Below are 20,151 nucleotides of genomic sequence, written 5' to 3' on the forward strand. Positions count from 1 at the left end.
TATTTCGATATTCAAACAGAGTTTCTTATATAGAAACCAATGTATATTAATTCATGTATCCACATGATCATGAAATGTGCAGTCATGAAATGCTTGCACAGAGAAAATAAACTAGAAAAATGTAATAAAAATGTCGATACAGATGGATCATCATCATCAGTAGCAGATAGATTAATTAACTAATTAATTAAGTGTGGTTAATTCACCACTTCTGAATTAATAAGAAATAGATTAATTTTCGATTTGTACGTCGGCTGTCAACATATATATATATTCATATATATATATATATATATATATATATATAGACGTTTTTTCTGATCACATTGGCCAATTAGACTATATCTATATGATGGATCCATGCACTTTCCAAATTATTACTATTTTCTTCTTTTTGTATATATAATTAATGTATTATACATGAATGTTAACTTTGAACAGTAGTCTGAGGAGGCTCATGTTTTCTTATTAGAATTATAAACTACTGCATGCTGGCTATAGCCGCTAGCTTTTGTCTTCGATCAACCGGAAGCAGCGCTACGCCAGCATGCATGGAATTAGCAATAGTCGCGAACAACTAGTACTAGCAACCCGCGTTGAAGTTTGAACGTGAGGAAGATCACTCTACACCTAATTATTTAGATGAGAAATGATAATTGCAGTCGTGAGTGCGCAAATGCTGCACAATTACTTTGAAAAAAATAAATAAATACGAGACCTAAATGGAAAAAAAATTAATCTTTTAGTAGTAAACCCTACTCTTTTTCAAAGCGATTGCATGATGCTTGCGCACTCTACGATTACATGTAGCATTACTCAATTCATTCTAGATCCATCCATCTCTGCATATATATATATATATATTATTTAATAAACAAACTTTGGGAATCATTTCAACTAATTAATTAATTTGAACCACCTCATTAATTGTTCAAAGTTCAAACATTACATAAATTAAAGCTATATATAGATCCTAAAGTCCACGAATTAGTTGAAATATTCAATTCAACTATTTACTTTGATAATATTATTGCACATGTATTTACCACATATATATATATATATATATATATATGGTTGTAAATTATTAAATGGGAAATAGCTAGCTAGCTAGCTAGAAATACTTCTATATATATATATATATATATATCATTGATCAATATTAGATCAAAGTTTTTAAATTCATATTTGCATGATGATCATGAGTTGGATTTAATTCATTTAATTATACGATGTGGGATCGTAGATATTTAATTCACCCATTTAATTAATTACCATATATATATATATATATATATATATATATATATATATATTGAATTACGTGATCATGATGATAATGATCAACAAGTACTTGGCTTTATTGCCAAGGCAACTTAGGCAAGTGACCAGATCATCATCCATTCTTGTCAACGGCTGCCTTACGAAAAACCCACCAGGACAACTCCTAAACGTTTCTTCCCATGATCAGTTCGGAACAAGCTGCGAATAATTCTAATTTAAAATCGAAGATAACGAACTTGGGGACGACGCAATATATTTTCAAAGTCGCATAACTAAACATACACACGATCGATCGAGGAAACGTGCCTTGTATATTTTTGTTTCTCTTTTTTCTTTTTTTTTTTTCTTTTTAAAAAAAAAAATGGTCAAAGCCAGAATCCATTTTGCTATTGGTGGGCGAAGATATATAGATCAGATCTAATTGCCAGCTCAAATTACTAATTGACAGATTGCAAATATATATGTGTATATATATATATATATATATATATATTATATGAAATAATGATACTTAAGATGAGAATGTTACGGTTATAAATAATCAAATTTAACTTTTTCTTTTTTGAGACAAATAATAATTATACAAAAAATAGTACTTTGTAATATATTTTATTTTTCAATTGATCGACGTACACTCCGGATCAGTTCCATGTCACTTATCGACCTTTTATTTTTCGTTGTATAATTTCTATTTGAAATAGGTAGCTAGGAACAAATTAAAATCGTTATCTCTACTTGATCAAGAGATCTTCGACTGATCCCATCAAATCAAATCAAATAAATGCATATATAATAAATTGTGTGTCGAGTAATCTTTCCTTTCTATTTTTTATTTGGTTTAATCGGTGTTCATTATCATATATTATATATCAATGGGGATATTCAAATTAACGTTGTAGATGATCAACCAGCATCAGTGCTTAACATGCATGGGAGTCATGTCAACGGACGTACGTCGAATTTAATATGCGTGCATGGCCCATTGTCACAAAAATATAATTATTACAATTTTCTAAAATTTTCATAAAAAAAATTTAATAAATAATTAAATTTTTTCAAATCTCAATACAATAATAATATTAAAAAATAAGATTCTAATAATATTATATTCAATTTTCAACTTTCATCTCAACTCACTATTCAAACCTCGCCTTAATTTCTCCGGCCTTCAAAAAATTTTGAGTTACTGATCAGTACTTAATTATTAGCCTAAGTAATTTTAAAAACCAATTAATAATCCTAGCTAGCTAATTAATAAATTGTTGATGCTGGATGCGTGAAAGAATTAATACATGAGGAAAAGAACTTTAAGACATGATTAAATATTCAACTTATAATCTAAACTAATCTGATCACAAGCCGGCGGACTTTTGGATCATATAATTAGTGACGTAATTTTTAAATACGTAGAAAAACATGAGGGAGTTTGCTAAATTCGAAATTAGAAACATGAGTACTGCCAATACAAGGCAGAAGGAAATATTTCCTTAAAATCCAAACTGAATTTACTCAAGTACCTCTGTAATGCAGTGAAAATATCTACCAATTCACTCAATAAATTAGTTAGTTGTTAAGCATGCAATTAATTTAATAATTAATCAATAACATAAAATAAATAAATTGCATAACACTAAGATTGGTATTGAAGTGAAACCCTTTAAAGAATTCTTTAAAGGTAAAACCCTATGAGGCAGCCAAACTCAGGAAAATCAATCTTATTATTTGAAAATCAATTACAATTACTCATCAATTACAAAAACATTGAATCTTGACTCTCTTACTTGCCCAGACAAACAACTCATTTGTCTTCTACCGTAGTAGCAGCCAGAACCTTTGGCGATGTTCAAATATTGCCTTTCCTCCTAGAACTCTAGGGGGTGAAATCCAATCACACTATCCTCTACACACGAAGCACGATCACACTTAAAGAGAGATCACAAATATGAAAATTCACTAAGGAATTTTCTCACCAAACAATATCTACAAGAAAAAAGGAGATTTTGTGATCAATTTATTGCAACCAAAAGACTATTCGCAACTAATTTTAGTTGTAAATAGTCATTTCGCTGAAATTAACTGGTCACAAAAATCTATTTTTCTTGTAGAATTAATGCACTATAAAGTGCTCTAGAAAATATGTAGATCTGAATCTATATGGATCCTAACCAGTAGGATCTTTTAAATAAACAATCTGAAAAGAGTTTCAGTTTCAGTAGGATTCTGCCGACAGATTCAATCTGTCGCGAAGATGTCTCCTGACTAATTGCTGACATGTCCCGATAACTCTTCTTTGTAGTTACTGAATTGTATTCAACTTCTGTTCTGGATAATTGCAGATCTTTTTTAATTCAAATTTCATGTTGCTGACTTATCTAACCAACCTTAAAGACTCCTAGATAAACTTAATGTTGTTTAAAATAAAGTCAACAATTATTTTACATTCATTCAAATTTAAGCTTATTCATAAGATAAACTCTATCATTTTAGTCACCTAATCTTATACAAACTTATCAACTTAGTTACCTAGTCCTAGTCAAACTTTACATCTACACAAACTAAATCTCTAATTTTTGGTTAATTTGGAATGGAAACATGCAACTGTTTTAGATTCTTCCACAACATTGCTCACTAGGCATATATATAGCTGCATTATCATCAAATTAAACGATTATATGCTCGTTGAGAAGATAGTACGTAGGTACGTACTTAATTTGATGACTTGGCAGGGGCCTTATATATACATGCAAGATTCCAATATTATCTTGAAGAATAATGAAGAATAATAGAAGCGAAATTTGACAATATGGTGACACTCTGTGAGAGCATTTGTCCCATAAGTTGGTGATGAATAAAAGAAATTGAGTGTGTCATTCCAAGGGATACACCGTTTGATGATCACAGATTCACACCTACTTAGAATTACATATCTAATTAAGTTACCAATAAAGTATTGCCATATAGGCTATAATTAATATACACCCAATCCAAGATCAAAAGTTTCTATAATTTAGAACTCTCACTCCTGCACCATATCCTTGTTGAGAGAAAAAATTTTAAAGTTTTAATATGATAAAAAATAAAAATAGATGTATATATAGTACTGTAGGCATGCAGTAGAATTTTTCTTTTTTCTTTTACTTATTTTTGTTTATACGGCCAGTTTAATTTCCAAGCCGAGGCCGTCTTTTAGTACTGTCATTAACTCCGAATTAATCTAAGTACTACGGCTCAGCAACGTCAAATTTTCCTGTCTCTTGAGATAACAATAGTCCTGTCCAAATTAAGGTCATCATATATATTAATGTTTTTTGCACAAACATTAATATATATATGTACTAAATTAATGTTTTGCAATATTATTATTTGTGTATATATGACATACTTATTAAACATATATAAAGTCAAGATACTAAACGCATTAATGCTCATCAAGCTTGAATTCAACCCGATTGTTAATGCCTTTCATGTGAATAATCCCATTTTTTGGTTGAAAATTCAGACTAATTACCCCCTACCTAATATATACCTTCATGACCAAGCAATGTATATATCTGCTACATATGATCAGATCAAACCTAGCTTGAAAATACGTGAATTAATGAATGAGTCAAGCTAGCTCATGGATTTGTTAATTATATATTAATTCATCCTGTCCCGTTATTAATTAATAAACCGGCCCATGGAAATTGAAATTTCACATTAAAATAATTTGAATTAGTCAAGACATGATTCAAACAGTATTGCTACGTACACGAGAACGTTCTTTGGTCTCTTCAAAACTGGAGTAGTTATAAACTAACTTCTACCATAATATCGTACTTTCAACGAAACAAAATTCTCAGTGAACACAACATGAAATGGGTACGTACGTAGAAATTTCACCTTCAGTAGCTTTTTCTCTAGATCATCAGCTAGCTAAATGCATGACACGACGTCGGACTAAAATGCCATAATTGCATTGGCCATAATAATCACAAGTATTAATATTAAAGTAGTCAAAATGGTACTGCCTGCTCCCTCAGACATTAACCAATTTCTCTGACTTTTATAATCTACTTTCTTTATGGATTGGGTGGCCAACTTTAGTAGATCATTGGCTGAATTATGAGAAGTTTCTACTGATGTATCTCGAAAATGAAATCTGATCAATTCAAAAGCGCGCCTTACCTTGTCAAAGCCCATGGAACCTAGCTAGCTTTTGCCCAAATATTCACGCAATCGTGTTAGATCAGCTTAACTCAGGCCAGGCTTTCTCTATATATACGTATTTAGTTCGATTCGGAGATCTCATCTCTTTGGGATATCGAAGAACTCAGTTAACACATTCTCTCATTCATAGTATATTTGCACACGTTCTCAGAACAACCAAAAACACAGCTTCTGCCATAAATATTATAGGTTTTTTATCTATATATTCATACATATCTAGCAAGCGCTAGCTAAACCTTTTTCTCTCTTCATCATGAACATGGCACGTTTAGCAGTTTTGCTAGCATGCACTTTAGTAGCTCTTCTATCATCCTCAATGGCTTCCGCAGCTATAGTAGAACATTCATTCAATGTAATTAGCTTTGCTTTACCAATTTACTATTTTTTTTTTATTTGATTTGCTCTAAAGGTACTTCATTAATTTCTGTATTTATCAAAGACTCGATTAAGTAATTGATGAGTGCAAGGCTTTTTAAGTTCCCATTTTACTTTAGTTAATTCCAATGATCTCTCTCTCTCTCTCTCTCTCTCTCTTTTCTAATTTATTGTATTCAAAGTTCAAATATGCATGCATGATAGACAGCTTGTTAATTATTCACTTGGTTTCAGGTTCAAAACCTCACCGTCCGGCGGCTGTGCAATGAGCAAGTTATTACTGCAGTGAATGGACGCCTCCCTGGCCCGACAATACGTGTTCGAGAGGGGGATATCCTTGTCGTCCACGTATTCAATAAATCACCCTATAACATGACTATTCATTGGTAAGTCCTTCATGATCAGAAGCAATACAAAGTTGAAAATAATGCACATTAATTTCGTGTATCTAATTGCTTTGAAAATAATTCACATTAATTTCGTCTCTCTAACATCATGACTTTGAAAATAAAACACGAAATCATTTTCTTCACAAATCCCAATTCTTCAAAAGTACTTCGATCGCATCATTAGCCAGTAAATTAATCCTTGATGATCATTACATCATTAGCCTATCATCATGTTTTCTAACTGGTCTGTGAAACTTCACTGTACGTACTTGGTCAATTGTTTCTGGTTATTCTCATGCATGTTTAATTCAAACGAAGCTCTAAATCTCAATATTTATCATTAGCTATATATATATATATATATATATATATGTAACAGATTTACATTTTATATGCATATATATATATATATATATATATATATATCTTCTGCAACAAGCAATCTACTTCAGAAAGGGATTGTTAAACCACAATTACGATAGAACTTAATCGGTTTGTACTTGCAGGCATGGTGTGTTCCAGTTACTGAGTGGCTGGGCAGACGGGCCGGAATATGTAACTCAGTGCCCAATACGTCCTGGAAACAGTTACACATACAAATTCAAGATCACCGGACAGGAGGGGACCCTTTGGTGGCATGCTCACTCATCTTGGCTCCGTGCAACAGTTCATGGTGCACTCATCATCCACCCCAGATCCGGTCGATCATACCCTTTCCCTAAACCCCACAAGGAATTTCCCATCTTATTAGGTACCTACTTGATTACATAATTCTCCGTCTTCTTTATTTGTAAGTACTAGATGGTTAACAGTGCAGCCAAAATTCTGTTGTTGCAGGAGAGTGGTGGAATGCAAATGTCGTCGACGTTGAGAACCAGGGACTTGCTACCGGCGGTGCTCCGGCCAACTCCGACGCTTACACAATCAATGGAAAGCCCGGCGATCTTTACCAATGCTCCCAAAATAGTAAGTAGAAACTCATCATGTACAACATGCACCATGCATGTGATATATGCATGCATGTCAATAATTAATTACATTTTGTTTAATTGAAATTTAATTAATTCTTCTATTTTAAACAGAAACATATAAACTTACGGTGGTGCAAGGAAAGACCTACATGCTACGTATCATCAATGCTGCACTCAATAACCAGCTCTTCTTCAAGATAGCAAATCACAATATGACAGTTGTCGCCATAGATGCCTCTTACACGAAACATTACGTCACTGACGTCGTTATTGTTGCCCCCGGACAGACCACCGACGTTCTTGTCGTGGCTAACCAGCCCGTTGGGTCTTACTACATGGCTGCAAGTCCGTACGCAAGCGCTCAAGGTGTGGATTTCGACAACACAACCACCAGGGGAATCATCGTCTATGAGGGTGCCCCAACGTCAGCTGCTCCGTTGATGCCGACCCAACCGGCCTTCAACGACACGCCCACGGCCCACAAGTTCTTCACCAACCTTACAGGACTAGCCGGCGGGCCCCATTGGGTCCCAGTGCCACGTCAAGTGGACGAGTATATGTTCGTGACCTTTGGGATCAATCTCGCACCGTGTGAAGTCAACGGCACTTGTGGTGGTCCACTCGAGCAGCGACTCTCTGCGAGCATGAACAACGTATCGTTTGTGTTTCCCAGCAATAGCACTGTGTCCATGCTGCAAGCATTCTTCTTCGATGTGAGTGGGGTCTACACCAAAGACTTTCCGAGCAACCCTCCGGTGAAGTTTGACTACACAAACTCCAACATCAGCCTGGATGAGTCGTTGATATACGCACCAAAGGCAACCAAGTTGAAGAAATTGAAGTACAATTCAACGGTGGAGATGGTTTTGCAAAACACAGCGTTTGTTGCGGTGGAAAATCATCCTATACACCTTCATGGGTTCAATTTCCATATTTTGGCTCAAGGATTTGGTAATTATGACCCCATTAATGACCCCAAGAAGTTCAACTTCGATGATCCACAAATACGTAACACCATCGGCGTTCCTGTTGGTGGATGGGCTGTCATTAGATTCCAAGCAAATAATCCAGGTAATTTTATAATTATCAAATCTTTTCATAATTATCAAATTCGTTGGTATTATGAAATCAAATCAGGATATATAGCAATTAAATTAATTAACTAAATTAAATTTTTTATTTTGAAAAATGTTACTTTATATTAAGAATTACTTGAGATCAGTATATATATATATATATATATATATATATATATATATATATGTACGTACGTATATAGCTAACTTATACATATCTGAATGCATGTACAAGGATGGGTACCGGAAGGTTTTTTAGAGAATAGAAAGCAACAAAAGTAGTGAAGAGAATGAAAAGGAGTTCTTTTTAGAACGCCCGGTACATGTAAATTAATTAATGGATATTAATGTATATATGCTTATGCATGCATGCATGCAGGTGTATGGCTGGCACATTGCCATCTGGACGTGCACTTGCCGTGGGGACTGGCAATGGGTTTCGAGGTTGAGAATGGACCAACTCCATCGACTACGCTGCCTCCACCACCAGCCGATCTACCACAATGCTAGCTAGCGCTAGATCATCATGATCAAGCTCTAATATTTAGACTACTACATGATGCACTGTTGGATTATCATTACTATTAATTGTTTTATTCTATGATTCATATTAGACTAATATTAAGCGTTCAAATTCAATGTATTATTTCTGTTGAGAAAAAGCAAGACTCACTTTATAATAAAAAATGTGCACTTGCACACTTATTTTTCTTTATATTATATTGCCTGTAATCTGTCTTCCGCTTTGGTCAATTTATTTAATTCAAAGGAACAAAGAAATTAACAGCATATATATGTAATACACAGGCTAGGGTGGTAGATCGTGATGAGTACTTGATTCTTTCACCATTCTTTTATTACTAGTTTCACAAAGAAAACTGCATACGTAATACAAATATATTTGTAATATCAAAATCTAGCTCATGAGCAACAACGTGAAGATCGTCTGAAATATTAATTAATTAATTAGTTGAGAATCATAATTAAAAAAAGAAAAATATCTATGATTTTCTAAATTTTTATAAAAAATATTGGAGATGAAGAACTAGGATATTAATGTAAAAAACATAAATAGTAACAAATTAATAAATTAATTGGACGCGCACAAGTTATATATAATGCAAAGATAATGATAGATTTACTACCTCCTACCACTCAATTACTGCTCCCTTTATTTTTTTTTATTTTTTATTTTTTCACTTAATAGTTAAGGAAGTGACTATTATTAATGAAGCTGTATATTTTTTTTTTAATGTTTTCTTAATGATTAAGGATGTTAAAAAAATACTTTAAAAAAATAATAAAAAAAATTTAATTTTCAAATATACTATAATTTTCAGATAGTACTTTTTATAGCTATATATATATATATATTATATTATATATATACACATGACTTGGCACCAAGTGATCTCTTAAAAAACCAATTAAGGAATATATTTGGGATCATGTGGGGATTTTACATGAACAGCAAATGAACAATATATAATAATATTTTGCCGTCCGTTTTTCTCATTAATTCCGACAACGGGATAAAAGTACTCGAAGACAGATAATTCTCTGAAATTAATGAAAGGCTGGAATCTTGCCAAATCCAAATTAACTCGAGGGACTAACTGATCTTCAATTTCCTAATAAACTAATTGACTTCTAGAATATTGAGGTTAGGTACGTACGTAATTAACATGCATTAATCATTACTTCTTGCATGCTGCGGTCTGTGAAAGTAATTAAACTCGTTATCTAAATTAGTCGGGTTAAGTTTTGAAAATTTGACATGTTTAGTTTAATGTTTGCGATTTGAAACGACACAAATATGATCCAAAATTGTCAAGGCGGGTTCAAAGTCCAGCCCACTATTACTAGGTAGGTTCCCAACAAATATCACTTCGCATCATATATATATATATATATATATATTTGGATTTGGAGCAAACAAAAATATCCGACACGTTTAAATATTTGTTTGAGCTTACGTGAGCATGCATATGCATCATGTGTTCTTAAGTAAAACATAGCCATAAATAGTGCATGGCCGATCGACTAGCTAGAGGAAATTTAAAGCTAATAGTTGGTCATGCATGGCTCATGCACGTAAATTCTACATACATATACACACGTGTACGTGCATCCTGTCCAGATCCCTAATTATATATATAACATATATATATATATATATGTTGTGTTATTAATCCAAGTGGTTATTGAATAATTTTGTACGTTCTAGGTCTTTAATTTATTAACTTATAAGATGAAAAAACGGTAGTTTTAATTTGTTTCTATAATAATAGGATATTCTAGATGGTTAAAAGTTTAATCTAATTAGTATCCAATAATTTTAGAACTTTTGAATTAATAGATAAATCTTTAACATGAGTTAATTCATAAATAGAGGATTTAAGGAAATGGGTAAACTGAAGAATACATATTCATTATATATATACACATGACATGCATGTAACATGTCCTGCATCTAATTTCCGATTTTAGTATTTTACACAGATCACTAGCTTGAATTGGTTTATAAGGGATCGCGAAATACAGGCCGCTAGCTTGGACAAATATTCGGTGATCAGTTAATCAAAGACCTTAATATATTTGTTTTGTTCTTTGAGTTCGCATTTCAATTTAAGTACGTATAAGACACTTTCGAGATCAGTTGGATTTCCGAGATATTATACACACTATTTTTACGTGTATATATATATATATATAGTTGACTTGATCAAACGAAATTTACTTGATTACCAAAGAAAAAAAGAAAATCAAGATAATTGTAATAATGCAAAAGTGAAAACGATCGAAAACCAATTTATTTTCCCCAAAATGGATACAAACACACACACACACGCGAAAGTAATCTATTTGTGTGGGCCAAAATCCAAATAGCAAACGCCACACTAAGCTAGCTAGAACTACAAGAAAATTGTTTATTTGTGATTAATTATTTCTTGCGAAAATGATTATTTCTTATAAAAATGAATCTGTTTTTATTCCAAATAGCCATTCTTATCCCAAATAATCCGTCACAAATGTTTATTTTTCTTGTAGTAAGTTTATACAGCGACCTTCACTCGTGACGCCGGCTTCTAGATAGAAATATATCGACAGTTCCCTCCAAAAAGAATGGAAACCACTTTTCTTAGCGTGTGCACATTTTATATATATATATAGAGAGAGAGAGAGAGAGAGTTGTCCACCATTTAGTTGGCAAAACAGCATCATTCTAACAATTTTTTTCTATCATCAGCCGGCCAGCCTTGTGCTAATTTGTCAAAGTTGAGACGTATTAATTAGCAGCTTTTGTTTTTTTTTTCGGATGATCAGTTTCGTCGTTGCAAATCCGGTCCACTCTAGCTCATTGAAAAATAAAAGCACATGCATGCATGGGTGATTAATTGATCAAATATTCATTTCTTTTATCTTTTTCAAAACAAATATCCATTTTATAAAAAATAAAATAAAAATAACTTTCAAAAACCAGCTCGATCGATCGGCGTCGCTAACAAATCTATAACTTTTAATTATCAGAGTACATAAATGCTAGCTATGCATTACTGATGAACCCAATTAATGCAAAAATTAAATTTTATAACTCATGTATAAGTTCGTACCACTTTTGTGGAGGAAGTAATACGACAACAAATAAGATATTTTGGGACGAAAAGTTTCGTACTATAAGATTGGATTTTCGTCTTTTGGGACACTAAAGTTATGTCTGGATGTTAGAGTGAGTTGAGTTGAGTTGAGTTGAGATGATAAAATATTGTTAAAATATTATTTTTTAATATTATTATTATTTTAGAATTTGAGAATGTTGAATTGTTTATTATATTTCGTATTTGGATTTAAAAAAGTTGTAATGATGAGTTGAGATAAGTTGAGATGAGTTAAGATGAATTATAATTCCAAACGAAACCTAAGAATCATTAGAGAAATGATGATCGGGATACAACTTTTACACTCTCATACAAGAATTGAATATTTCCTATACAGATCACTATATATGTTATTATTATTATTATAAGGTTGTAGTATTTTTGCTTCAAAAACAAGATTCTGACTTACATTTTCATATTATACATAAAAGAAATATTATAACTAGATAATGCTCAAGTTTCTCAATTGGCCGCTGATTTGACAATTAGGCTCTCTAGTACAACTAGTATATATGACTAATGGAATAGTACTAGTGGCACAGGAAAATTAAAAGCGGTGTGTATTTAAATACAACATACGGAACACGCCCATTATATATTTAGTATATCCTCGCGTTTCGGGGAGCTTTATATATTAATATATCTCGATCGATGGCGCTCTCTGCTATAAATAGAAACCTTCCTTTTTATTTCCCTCTTCATCTCTTACATTAAGCTAGCTAGCTTTATTTGAAAAGTCCTTCTTCTCTTTCAAATAGTACTCATCGATCAGGATGGGCGCTCGCTTTCAGTTTTTTCTGGCATGTGCTTTAGCTCTTCTAGCTTCTTCAATAATCTCGGCTGCGGTTATGGAACATACTTTCCATGTAATACTATAATTTCGCATCTAGCTAGCTTTATCCCTCTTATCTTGCTTTTGATCTAGTACTTGATCATCTCGCTTTTATCATTCTTGTATATATAATATATAGGCCGAGTCTTTAGATTTGGGGGAAATGGCCGTACGTTGAGTCAAGTACTACGTACGTACTTGTGTTAGATCGAATTGGGCGAGTGCAATCGTGCAGAGAACTCATTAATTAGGAAAAGTGCTTGCATTAATCATGAGCTAGCTAGCTCTGATCTGCATGAACATGAGATCACGTCCAAAGTTACGGGCAATCTTAAAGATATTCCCTTTTATTAGATCCAGTCATGTCATGCATGCATGATGCATATCATGTACACATGAATGCAAACGTTGTGGACTCCTCAATATCATGGTCTGCATGCAAGCCCGAGAGGAAAGTTTTCCTTTATATATATTCCTGTTGGCCTGGATGTGCAATATTATTGTAGCTTATCTCGTATTTTGTCATTGTTTCGTCGGTAGCGGGCTTTCCCCTTTACTATTTGAGTCATTGGGTGATCCATTTCATTAGATTAATTTGAGTTAGTTGCATCCAATTACTGTTACTGTCATTTGGGTATCACGGTACTAATGCCTTTTAAGATTACGAGTTTTGCTACTTGTAATAAGCTTTTATGTAAAGACATGCATGAGTACCTAATTAATTATGTGAGAAAAACATCATCATCATCATATATATATATATATGTAACATTTATATATATTCTTATTGGTATTGTTACAGGTGCAAAGCCTGACTGTCCAGCGGCTATGCCGTGAACAAGTGATAACAGCAGTGAATGGAAGCCTGCCAGGTCCAGAAATACGGGTTCAAGACGGTGACGACCTTGTCGTCCACGTAGTAAATAAGTCCCCATATAACATTACTATTCACTGGTACGTACGTACCTTTTGACTTGTTAGGACATGCATCAAATTAGATCCATAATCCCTCAAATTATTAAAAGGATCAATCCTAATTTATTGATCATCATGATCAGTATTAATGTTGCTAATTCCAAATTATATGGCGGATGGAAATATATATATTGATCATGCGCATGCAGGCATGGAGTGTTTCAACTACTGAGTGCGTGGGCAGACGGGCCTGCGTATGTAACCCAATGCCCCATACGCCCTGGACAAACTTACGCCTATAAATTCAAAATCACACGACAGGAGGGGACTCTCTGGTGGCATGCTCACGTGTCGTGGCTTCGTGCAACCGTTTATGGGGCACTCATCGTTACTCCAAGACTCGGCCCTACTTTGTTCCCATTTCGAAAGCCATACCAAGACGTTTCCATTCTCTTGGGTTTGTAATTTTTTACTTATTTAATTAATTGTGCATTAATTTGAAAGATATTTGATTAATTTTGAAAGTGTAATATTTATATATATATAGCATTAATTAAGTTATGTATGGAGATTTATAAATTAATTATATAATTTGATTAATTTGCAGGTGAGTGGTGGAATGCAAATGTCGTTGACGTGGAGAACCAAGGCCTAGCCCTCGGTGCTCCTCCCAACATTTCTGATGCTTACACAATCAACGGACAGCCCGGTGATCTCTACTCATGCTCTAAAGAAAGTATGTGTTGGGTGGATCAATAATCGAATAATTTGCAAATAAATTCTTTTAAATATATATTAAAAGTTAATAATCTAACAATTAAGGACATAAACAAATTAATATTAAGGTTGTTCTTCATCATGTGCATCTTATTAGATACATATAAGCTGACGGTAGTCGAAGGGAAGACTTACATGTTACGGATCATCAATGCTGCACTCAATAACCAGATGTTCTTCAAGATAGCCAATCATACGATGGAAGTTGTCGCCATCGACGCCTCCTACACCATGCCCTATGTCACCGACGTTGTGGTCCTTGCACCCGGACAAACCACCGACGTCCTCCTCGTCGCTAACCAAACCGTGGGGTCTTATTACATGGCTGCAAGTCCTTATATTAGCGTTCAAGGCATATCAATACCGTTTGTTGAAACCGCCACGACAGGCATCCTCGTCTACGAGGATGCCACGTCAGCTACTCCCCTGATGCCTGACCTTCCGGCGTTCGACGACACAACCACTGCCCACAAGTTCTACAGCAATCTTACTGGCCTTGTAAGTTGGCCCACATGGGTCTCTGTGCCAAAAGAGGTGGGGGTGGAGATGTTCATGACATTTGGATTGAATCTTGCACCGTGCGGCGGCGGCGACACTTGTGCAGGTCCATTTGGGCAGCGAATTTCTGCGAGTATGAACAACGAATCGTTTGAACTTCCTAGCAGATTATCTATGTTGGAAGCTTTCTTTAATAAGGTTGGTGGGATCTACACCACTGATTTTCCCAGCAAGCCTCCGGTGGTGTTTAACTACACCGACCCCAGTATCAGCTTTGATCAATCACTGCTATTTGCTCCAAAATCAACCAAAGTCAAGAAATTGAAGTACAATTCAGTAGTGCAGATTGTTCTGCAGAACACGGCTCTTATAGCAAGGGAGAATCATCCTATACACCTTCACGGTTTTAACTTTCATGTGTTGGCACAAGGTTTTGGAAATTATGACCCAGTAAATGATCGCAAAAAGTTCAACCTTTTCAATCCCCAAATACGTAATACTATCGCGGTGCCCACTGGAGGTTGGGCTGTTATTAGATTCAAAGCAAATAATCCAGGTAATAATTACATGCATTAATATTTATAAAGCTATAATTATTATTATTTTTTAAATATGGCTATCTATCTATATATATATATATATTAATGTGCTTCTTTTTCTTTTTTTATTTTATTTTATTAATGTGCTTCTTTAAAAGATATAAATATATATATATATATATATTATGAAAGATATATTTAACAATTAATGCATGCACGCAGGTATCTGGATGGCACATTGCCATCTGGACGTGCATTTGCCATGGGGCTTGGGCATGGCGTTCGAGGTTGAGAATGGGCCTACACTGCCTTCGAGGCTGCCTCAACCACCTGTCGATCTACCCCAATGTTAAGAAATTGTTTCCTGTGTCACTCTAATTTGTTGTCATCTTCTTATATGTGTACTGCTCTCATATATATATTCTGATCAATCTGTAAATTGGGTCTCAAATTTCATTCTTTCATATAGCTTTCTCTTCAAAAAGGACAAGAAAAATATAACTCCATGAAAAACGCTAACCAAGTTGTAATGATATAATTGAATGGAGAATCAAGCAAATTAAAGAGCGTGCTGTGTGTCCTTTTCAGTAGTGGATGTGGCGAGAAATGAGACTTGTGTGGAGCCTTCGTTTGGTAACTAAAATCATCTCAATTTATCATTACAACTTTTTCAAATTTCAACACAAAATATAATAAACAATTCAACTTTTTCAAATTTCAAATAATAACATTATTAAAAAATAATATTTTAATAATATTTTATCGTCTCAACTCAACTCAGTTCAGCATCCAAATGCAGTCTGCGCACTCGCTGGAGCCTTTTTCTTGTTTGTAATTTGTTTTCATTTGCATATATATCATCTTCTGCCATAATAGCAACGCACTCAAACTTTTAACAAAAATAAATATATCAGCTAACCGTTTCATTTTCATGTGGCAACGGTTTTGCAAAGATTATTCAAGATGGTTGTCTATATCATTTATCTTTACTCAAAACTTTGTTATTCATCATCTTCACACATTATAGTACATCACAATTATTAGTTTTTTATTTTTCTTAAACTAATTGAATTTTTTTACTCAACATTCATACAACACGCATTTGATAAAAGAAAAAAGATTAAAAATTAAAAAATTATGTGTAGTGTGTAGTGTGAGAATGATGAATAAAATTTTTTTCACTAAAAGTATTGCCCTTGAATGTGTTTGCAGGTAATCTTTAATTATATATGTTTACAGGTACGCGGCCCTCTTTCGATTGTAACAAAAAGAGAGGGGAGTTGTTTTACTTTTTGTTTCTTTTTATATTTTTAATAAGCCGGTAGATTATATAAAATAAGTACAAGCTAGTTGTTGATCAAATGCTAGTCTAAGATAATATTAATTCTTGATTCCATTAATTTCAATCTAATAGATCCTAATAGTAATTAAAAGACTCTTGGTCTAATTAGTAACGATTTTCTCCACTAATAATTAAGATGGAGTGAATTAATTAGAGCAAGCTAGCTAGCTACATAGGAAACCCTGAAACCAATTAAGCAGTAGTACAATTGACAAAGCTGGCTAATCAATTTGGTTTATTTGGACAAGGTCATCATGATCACGTTTACCATGTAATTAACAAATTAATAGGTAGTTCTGGAGACTTAAAACTATCCACCTCGGACATGATTGTTCGTGAAATTAATGGCGGAAAATACTAAAAAGCTTATGGATGTTGCTGAGGAGATGGTGAAATATTTCAGTCTGTAGGCGATGGGCATTTTTATTAATCCACTTCTATAGGTCGGCCCATATTATATAGTGAGAAAATCTAATGTTCTTTTTGTAGCCCTTTATTTTATTGCAAGCCTTGCTAGTTGTTAGTTAATTAATTACCTTAGCGGCCTAACAAAACCACAAGCACCATTTCATTTGAAACCAATAGATCATGATCATAATTTTATAATTACATATATAATGTATTTTAAGGCCGAATATCAATCCCTTTTCGTTTATATATATATATATATATATATATGTAGTTTTCAATTAATAGATCTCTGGGAAAATTAATTCCAAAACAAATATAAAATTGATTGCGAAATATCAACAAAGTTACATAAATAGAAATATTCCTCAAACGCATGACTCGATTCACATAAGAATGAACAGTACCTCATTTTTCTATTCGGAATTAATTATAATAATTATTCCGCATTCAATTATACTAATCTCAAAGGAATATCAATCAATATGGCCGTCTTGATCAAGATGATTACAAGGGAGCTGGAGCAGGACTGCTGGTGGGCGCTGACGTTGCCGCCCCTGAATATTGATCAGTAACAACGGGACCCGGGGCTACAGTACTACCAGAGCTCAAAAGCTCGCTCATGGCACGGTGAGGATTGGTGCGTTGCCTCTCACAAAGATCTGGCAAAGATACTCCTGCATGTATCAAAACAAGCAATCGATCAAGATCATAATTAATACAATAACATGAGTTAACGTCTTACCTAGCTATGTTATAAATTAATTTAGATCGTAATTATTAGTCACGATCTTTCAAAATATGATTATGTAAATAAAAAATCCCCCCCCCCCCCCCCTTCTTAAAACTTAAATTTCAATTTATTCTTTTGTTAAAATCTAACCATTAAATAAACCAAAAATAGATAAAGTGACACGATTTCATGAATATATGTATATGTATATACATACCTTGTTGGTTATATCGTAAAAAGAGTTGTAATTGTAGGATGCTAAAGTATAATATTCTCTCATATAAATGATTAAATTAAAAGGAAACCTCAATATATAACATTTTATTTGAATATATTGAAAGAACAATGCTTTGATTGAAGGGAAAGCTTCAAAAATGAAAAAACATTAAAGTGGTACTGATGAGGTATCGTGCATATAAGAGCTATATATATAGCTTTCGTGAGTAGAACGGGATTGCGAAAGAAAAACAACACATGATGAGGATCGATCATGTTAGAAGAAACTTAATTAGGGACATCCGATCGTGACATTCATCAATCCCATGAATTATCCGGACACTATAAAAAAATTACTTATAATTTGTAAAATGTTATTTTCTGTAAAAATGATTATTTCTTGTCTAAATGAGTCTGTTTTTATCGCAAATAGTCGTTATTGTTTCAAACAATCCGTCACAAATGCTTGTTTTTCTTGTAGTAAGAATTAATACATTTTCCATCTAAAATTCTATATTATGTCTCGAAAGATATTAATTATAATAAATCACATCATAATTAAAATGGTTAAACGCAGGAGATCATATAAATAAAGGCAGGAGAGTTTGGAAATAATAAATTTATAAATGAAGAATTCTTACCCTCCCCAGCAGCCAAGTTGGAATAAAGATCAACGATGTTGGGGCACTTCTGGTAACAATCCGGGGAGCAAAGCTTGGCAGTGACTTGGGGTTCAAGAAGGGCATCCGATGAAATTCCGACAGCTTTCCTATCAACACCACAAGCCTTAACACATTGGTCGGTCTCTATGTATTCAGAGATGCCCTCAACCACCACTTCTGATGTCCTGCACTGGTACTCCACGCTTCCTTCTCCACCCACGGCCGTCTCCAGCAAACACCTTTTCCCCGACGAGGCTATTGCAAACGCGCAAACATTCGATGGCAAATCCTCACAGACCAGCTCAGCTGCATTCGCACAAGCAAATTAAAAAATAAATAAAAATAATAATAATAAAAATAAAAAAAACTCAATACCCAGAATTAATAGAACGTTCCAAGTAGACGTACCTATTGCTGCATGGAGGAAGAGAGAAGATAGGAAGAGAGCCAAAGGCAATTTGGTTGAGAAAGAAGAAGAAGCCATAGATGTTTGCAAATGAATTGTACTGTACGTGTTATGCTTTGGGTTCCGACCGAAGGGAAATGGAAAGAAGAGAAAGTAATGTTTTTTTTCTGAGAGGGAGTGAATGGAGAAGGGCATGTATATATAGGTGAAAGATTCGGACTATACGTATACATGAGCCAAAACAGTATCTATGGACCTACTTTCAGAGAAGTCACCGCCTTTGAAAGCTCCCTTGCGTAATTGTTTATAACGGATCCAGTCAATTAATTAACGCGTTTCTATTTTTGGAGACGCGTTTGGTAGGTTTAAGGTTAGTTATGTACCCTATTGCAACTATATTCCATCGAAAATATCTGCCCTTAATTTCTATTTTAATTTATTTTTAAGCTCTTTTGTTTATTCTTCCGATTTTTAATAAATATGTTTTCTAGAACTTACTCCGTCAAACTTTCTTATTGACTTGACTTTTACTAGACGTAAGAATGTTTCTGGCTTAGCTGGCCTGAAATGTGCTTTATTGAAATTCACGCCTAGGTTAGTACGTAGGACATCTTCGAATTGATATTGGATGCCTGCCTGCCTGCCAGCCGCGCCCTTCATGTTGAAATTCTCGATCAATGAATTTGTTATTAATTTGTCCATTCCCTCCCTCTTTTGGTTCTTGATCTTCTATGCATGCCCCAAACATTAATAATAAATAATGATATATAAAAAGTTAAATTACTTCAAAGTCTAATAAATTTTTATAAGACTGCGTTCGGATGTTAAATTAAATTGAGTTGAATTGAGATAATAAAATA

At 33.7% G+C, this 20,151-nt stretch overlaps 3 protein-coding genes across 3 annotated transcripts; 2 read left to right on the plus strand and 1 right to left on the minus strand.

Moving 5' to 3' along the window:
* Nucleotides 1-5,555: 5,555 nt before the first annotated feature.
* LOC121264008 (laccase-7-like) lies at nt 5,556-9,019 on the plus strand. The gene is made up of 6 exons (XM_041167026.1): nt 5,556-5,845; nt 6,103-6,254; nt 6,764-7,008; nt 7,095-7,223; nt 7,340-8,299; nt 8,684-9,019. The coding sequence occupies exons 1-6, from the start codon at nt 5,747-5,749 to the stop codon at nt 8,812-8,814; spliced, it is 1,716 nt and encodes a 571-aa protein (XP_041022960.1). The 5' UTR covers nt 5,556-5,746; the 3' UTR covers nt 8,815-9,019.
* A 3,717-nt stretch (nt 9,020-12,736) lies between these two features.
* LOC121265606 (laccase-7-like) lies at nt 12,737-15,902 on the plus strand. The gene is made up of 6 exons (XM_041169287.1): nt 12,737-12,829; nt 13,598-13,749; nt 13,920-14,167; nt 14,318-14,446; nt 14,585-15,541; nt 15,747-15,902. The coding sequence occupies exons 1-6, from the start codon at nt 12,737-12,739 to the stop codon at nt 15,875-15,877; spliced, it is 1,710 nt and encodes a 569-aa protein (XP_041025221.1). The 3' UTR covers nt 15,878-15,902.
* A 1,710-nt stretch (nt 15,903-17,612) lies between these two features.
* On the minus strand, nt 17,613-19,470 carry LOC121264097. Its single transcript, XM_041167151.1, has 3 exons — nt 19,294-19,470; nt 18,865-19,191; nt 17,613-17,951 (listed from the first exon to the last, which is right to left on the minus strand). The coding sequence occupies exons 1-3, from the start codon at nt 19,367-19,369 to the stop codon at nt 17,782-17,784; spliced, it is 573 nt and encodes a 190-aa protein (XP_041023085.1). The 5' UTR covers nt 19,370-19,470; the 3' UTR covers nt 17,613-17,781.
* Between the last annotated feature and the right edge of the window lie 681 nt (nt 19,471-20,151).

Source organism: Juglans microcarpa x Juglans regia, chromosome 5D (genome assembly GCF_004785595.1).
Source record: "Juglans microcarpa x Juglans regia isolate MS1-56 chromosome 5D, Jm3101_v1.0, whole genome shotgun sequence".
Classification (NCBI taxonomy): Eukaryota; Viridiplantae; Streptophyta; class Magnoliopsida; order Fagales; family Juglandaceae; genus Juglans; species Juglans microcarpa x Juglans regia.

What these genes read in the sequence shown, in the direction of transcription:
- LOC121264008 (XM_041167026.1), top strand. Translation starts at nt 5,747, where the DNA reads ATGAACATGGCACGTTTAGCAGTTTTGCTAGCATGCACTTTAGTAGCT. An exon ending in TATAACATGACTATTCATTG is followed by an intron (nt 6,255 to 6,763) that starts GTAAGTCCTTCA and finishes TTGTACTTGCAG; the next exon opens with GCATGGTGTGTTCCAGTTAC. An exon ending in TTACCAATGCTCCCAAAATA is followed by an intron (nt 7,224 to 7,339) that starts GTAAGTAGAAAC and finishes TATTTTAAACAG; the next exon opens with AAACATATAAACTTACGGTG.
- LOC121265606 (XM_041169287.1), top strand. Translation starts at nt 12,737, where the DNA reads ATGGGCGCTCGCTTTCAGTTTTTTCTGGCATGTGCTTTAGCTCTTCTA. An exon ending in TTATGGAACATACTTTCCAT is followed by an intron (nt 12,830 to 13,597) that starts GTAATACTATAA and finishes GTATTGTTACAG; the next exon opens with GTGCAAAGCCTGACTGTCCA. An exon ending in CTACTCATGCTCTAAAGAAA is followed by an intron (nt 14,447 to 14,584) that starts GTATGTGTTGGG and finishes GCATCTTATTAG; the next exon opens with ATACATATAAGCTGACGGTA.
- LOC121264097 (XM_041167151.1), bottom strand. Translation starts at nt 19,369, where the DNA reads ATGGCTTCTTCTTCTTTCTCAACCAAATTGCCTTTGGCTCTCTTCCTA. An exon ending in CTTCCTCCATGCAGCAATAG is followed by an intron (nt 19,192 to 19,293) that starts GTACGTCTACTT and finishes GTGCGAATGCAG; the next exon opens with CTGAGCTGGTCTGTGAGGAT. An exon ending in CAACTTGGCTGCTGGGGAGG is followed by an intron (nt 17,952 to 18,864) that starts GTAAGAATTCTT and finishes TGATACATGCAG; the next exon opens with GAGTATCTTTGCCAGATCTT.